Source organism: Salmo salar, chromosome 24 (assembly GCF_965601325.2).
Source record: "Salmo salar chromosome 24, fSalSal1, whole genome shotgun sequence".
Lineage (NCBI taxonomy): Eukaryota > Metazoa > Chordata > Actinopteri > Salmoniformes > Salmonidae > Salmo > Salmo salar.
This window is the reverse complement of record NC_138314.1, coordinates 3,324,842-3,329,668: the sequence shown is the minus strand read 5'-3', so window position 1 is coordinate 3,329,668 and position 4,827 is coordinate 3,324,842. Positions and strand designations below refer to the sequence as shown.

At 45.6% G+C, this 4,827-nt stretch overlaps 1 protein-coding gene across 1 annotated transcript; it reads right to left on the bottom strand.

The window, feature by feature from the left end:
- Nucleotides 1–725: 725 nt before the first annotated feature.
- On the bottom strand, nt 726–3,647 carry LOC106584908 (uncharacterized). The gene is made up of 4 exons (XM_014170574.3): nt 3,049–3,647; nt 2,438–2,501; nt 2,032–2,152; nt 726–1,734 (listed from the first exon to the last, which is right to left on the bottom strand). The coding sequence occupies exons 1-4, from the start codon at nt 3,503–3,505 to the stop codon at nt 1,066–1,068; spliced, it is 1,311 nt and encodes a 436-aa protein (XP_014026049.3). The 5' UTR covers nt 3,506–3,647; the 3' UTR covers nt 726–1,065.
- Between the last annotated feature and the right edge of the window lie 1,180 nt (nt 3,648–4,827).

Here is a 4,827-nt window from a genome sequence, read left to right as displayed (position 1 = left end):
GTGTGTGTTCACATCTGTGTGTTTTGTTCTGTCTGCCATGTACAGTAAGGGCCAGAATCCAAGATGTCTGCCCAACAACAGTAATTGGGTAACAGCTTAGTGTAAGTGTGCATCTCAAATGGTACTTTATTCCCTTTTATAGTGCACTACTTATGGTCCATAGGGCTCTGGTAAAAAAATAGTGCACTTTAAAGGAAGTTGGGTGCCATTTGGGATGCAGACAAAGGATTGATTAATACAGGGGAGGTCCTGTGTAAACACAAACTCACTTCCTTGACAACTTCTCCTTCACAACAGCATTCCTTAACAGCTCTGTGCTGGTCCGCAAAGCGCAAGAAGTATGACTGTCCTGACTTCTACAGAGGCCATATCACCGTAAATGCTGCATGGCCAATGCAGACATCGGATTGACCATGCAGTGACTTTAATGCTGCCCGGCTGTACAAACACAGGTTACTGTATGATAATATGTATCATGAAACATGTCTAAACCATGAAACGCCATGATTAAAAATCCATGTTCCTATGTACTCATGGCAGGTAAACAATTACTGTGTCGATGTGATAATCAACCATCTAGAAAAGTTTATTTGGAGGTCAGCGTGTCAATATGATCACAAGGAATACCAAAGCATATGGAATATTGATTTTAAATCGCTCTGGAAAAGATTGTATGCTACATGACTAAAACATAATGTAAATGAATGTGACACTACAATTGGACATAGCTTTTGACTTTTTCTTTTGCCATTGGTTTATTGGAGCGCCAAACATCGCATGGTTACAGTGTGAGTATGTATGTGGGTCTTCACATACATACAGATTCAGGGTATATTTAGTTAGGCAAGCTTTTGCTGCTGGCTGATGATGAAGTAGCCTGGTCCCAGATCTGTTTGTGCTGTCTTGCAAACTCCCTATGGTCATTGTCGGCAGTGGGCAGAACAGCAGATCTGGAACCAGTCTAGTCATGAGGAGGAAGACTGCAGAATGTAGGCGCGATGGGAAGGATGATTTGATTCATAGGGAATCCCTGATGGGATGATGAAATGATGACCATGGCTCTTTTTATTTGGTGTACTCCTGTTGCTCCATATGAGGCTGCTCTTGGGTTTCCAGCTCCTGGGAGTGGTGGGCCACCTCTTCTGGTGGACTCATGCCTGGCGCAGGATCCTCAGGCTGCGGGAGCTCTTCCGCCGTCTCCCCTGTGCCCTCCGGGTGCTGGAGCTCTCCGCCATGGTCATGAGCCTGGTCTGTGTATTCCCCCTGATCAGACGTGACTGTGTCTGGGGTGTCTGGGCTGTCAGGAGTCTTAAGGTGCTCAAAGGGCTCTGTGGAAGTCGGAAGACCTTCCTCTTCTCTAGCTTCATCATCTGCGGACCCAGAGGGATGTCTCGCCATCTCCCCAGCTGGCTCAGTAGGGGCCCTCTCATCTGCATCTCCTCTCACCTCCTCATGCCTCTCGGGTCCTGCCGCGCCGCTGTCTGGTTGAGCCTCTGGGTGAGACTCTTCTCCAGGGACTTCCCGTGCGAACTCATCCCAGCGCTCGATTGCCTCTGTTGGGGGTAGTGTGCCAGGCTCTGTGGGGGTGAAGTCAGCGGCCTCCAGGGACACAGGAGCCACAGCAGGGGCAGATGGAGAAGGCTGGGGGTCCCGGGTCTCTGTGTCTGGCTCGGTAGTCCTCTCTGGCTTGGCATCACCCTTCTCTCCCTCCTCTCTTATGGTCTCCTTCTCCACCTAAATATACATGTAGCAGTAAAGAACATAAAATAAACATACAGGTTATGATTAAGGGTCATGTGTCTATTTGTGTTCTAATGTATGTGACATATAACAATGAAAAGGACATGGACAGACACAGAGATACAGTTTTGTTATTACTCCAAACTAGGATATACCTCCTATGCTTCCAACTTCCTATTCCGTACCGTACTTTATTTTAAGTGTCGAAGACAAGGAATTGTCCAACACAGACAATGAGTACTATATACAGTTGAATTTCATGTTTCGCCTCTAGTTAGTTGTTCACCTGACCTGAATGGGAATGATGACGTCAGCAGGGATGGTGGGATCAGGAAGTGAAGCTTCCACAGACAGGATGCCATCACCAGACAGAGAGGAGCGGATGATCTTAGGATCAATACCTTTTGGGAGCCTGGGACAGCACACAATCATGTTATCATACACATACAATGAATACAATATTCCAATACATAATATTTATAATTCATCATGTTTATAAGTACAGTACTCATAAGATTCATTTATAATGTCATAAACATTAGTATTGCTTTACGTAGGTGTAAACAGTAGTGTCAAATTTGTATTCTAAAAATGATGTGTCTCTTCTTGCTACATTAAAATGTATAATATAAACTGGTGAAGCTTGAATACATTTCTCAAATTATGAATATCAATAAGCTTTCTTGTGGAAACTTACGTGTATCTCCTGGTAAAGCACCTAGCAATAAATCCATGCTTGTCTGGTCTCTCCTCGTGTTTCCCTAAGGAAGAAATATCAATTACATTAGCAATATGAATACCCACAGTGGATCTAGACATCAACACCGAGGATGTGTCCCAAATGACACTCTGTTCCCATTGTATTGCACTACTTTTGACCAAGGCCCATTGGGTAGTGCACTATATAGGGAGTAGGGTGCCATTTTGGAGAAATTGATTGCTGTATGCCACCATAGTCCTACTCTCTTAATTTCCCTGAGCTGTTGTGTTCCACTAACTCACTCAAACTCTGTCCTGTGGGCATCATGTCTAAACACCAGACTGTTTATGGTTTGATTGTATAGAGTGAAGCTTCTCCATACATCTTTAAAACACTGAAGCAAATCACTCTCAGTACACACTATTGCTGTATAACATAACAGCAGCGTTTTGTTCAACACAGCAGCCCTTTACTTTACAATATACTTTATCTGTGCTATAAAATAAGCATATAATGTCAGTTTCATTACACTGTATGCATCTATTCTATAACAAAAGAGTAGCATTTCAGTATACATTTCAATAGCTTCACTACAGGTGTAGGCCTACCTCCGATTTCCAGGAAGCCTTCCCGGGTCCTAAGAGTGATCTCTACAGGGGAGAAGTGACTGACGTCCAGGGTGATCCTCCACTTGTACCCCTCCTCCCGGACCTCTGACAGCCCTTGCAACCCTGCAGACTCTGCCCTGCTCAGCCTGGGGTCTGGCTGGTGCATGGAGGAGGCCGGGACCAGGAAGGAGGGCACCAAGAGGGGGAGAGAGGGCATGTACCCAGGCCAGGAGCTGGCCGCCAGGTGTCTATGGATGTTGTTATCTATCCAGCTAAATTCACGGAGGTCTCCGGCCTCTAGGAACAGTGGCAGGCCAAAGTCCTGGTTGGGGAGGAGGGAACTGGGGCTCGGGGACTGCCACCAGCTCCGGAGGGCAGACCAGAATAAGTCCCGGGAGTAGTGGGGACCTGATGGTGCCGATGGGGCCGCTGTGTACGCTTTGGTCTGCTCGGTCATGATTCAGAAAAATATTAGAGGAGCAAATAAGAAAGGCAGAAGTCGTCTTTAATGAGGAAGAGTCGCAGGAGGATTAATTCTTATAACAAAGGAGAGGAGGGGTTTCAGAAGAGAAGAAGCACTGTGCAGTGAAGACCGAGAAATCTCTGGGGTTCTTTATATACCCTCACTGTCTGTTTTAGCACTTATTAAGCACTAATGGTTATCCTATGAGAGGGGAATGTGAGGGTGAGGTGACGGGTGCGCCTCAGAGACAGAGCTGTTTCTTATGTACACAGGACCAGGGAGAAGGGGTCATACACTCTGGCACCCTATTCCCCTCTCATAGTACACTACTTTAGGGTGCTAGTCTAAAGAGCTCTGGTCAAAAGTAGTGCACTAAAAAGGGAATAGAGTACCATTTGGGATGCAGAGAGAAACAGAACTAATTACATGTATTTATAACTGTGAGGGGGAAATGGCAAATAGCTGCTGGATGACTCCAGACTCCGTACGAGTTGGAGGAGCATAGTCCTGCCCCGGCTGTGAGAGCCCCGGCCCATCATCTCACGTCTCTCTGTGTGTGTGTGTGTGTGTGTGTGTGTGTGTGTGTGTGTGTGTGTGTGTGTGTGTGTGTGTGAGGTGGAAGAGGTGTTGTCCAGGCCCAGCCCCGACTGTGACAGACCTGGCCAATCTTCTCACGCCTTAGTGATCTTTATTCATTTTATTTATTTATTTTTATTTCACCTTTATTTAACCAGGTAGGCTAGTTGAGAACAAGTTCTCATGTGCAACTGCGACCTGGCCAAGATAAAGCATAGCAATTCGACACATACAACAACACAGAGTTACACATGGAATAAACAAAACATACAGTCAATAATACAGTAGAACAAAAGAAAACAAAAAGTATATGTACAGTGAGTGCAAATGAGGTAAGTTAAGGCAATAAATAGGCCATGGTGGCAAAGTAATTACAATATAGCAATTAAACACTGGAATGGTAGATGTGCAGAAGATGAATGTGCAAGTAGAGATACTGGGGTGCAAAGGAGCAAGATAAATAAATAAATACAGTATGGGGATGAGGTAGGTAGATAGATGGGCTGTTTACAGATGGGCTATGTACAGCTTAAAGCTAGTGAGGGAGATATGAGTCTCCAGCTTCAGAGATTTTTGCAGTTCGTTCCAGTCATTGGCAGCAGAGAACTGGAAGGAAAGACGACCAAAGGAGGAATTGGCTTTGGGGGTGACCAGTGAGATATACCTGCTGGAGCGCGTGCTACGAGTGGGTGCTGCTATGGTGACCAGTGAGCTGAGATAAGGCAGGGCTTTACATAGCA

What these genes read in the sequence shown, in the direction of transcription:
- LOC106584908 (XM_014170574.3), bottom strand. Translation starts at nt 3,505, where the DNA reads ATGACCGAGCAGACCAAAGCGTACACAGCGGCCCCATCGGCACCATCA. An exon ending in AGGCTTCCTGGAAATCGGAG is followed by an intron (nt 2,502 to 3,048) that starts GTAGGCCTACAC and finishes TTTCTTCCTTAG; the next exon opens with GGAAACACGAGGAGAGACCA. An exon ending in ACGTCATCATTCCCATTCAG is followed by an intron (nt 1,735 to 2,031) that starts GTCAGGTGAACA and finishes ATGTATATTTAG; the next exon opens with GTGGAGAAGGAGACCATAAG.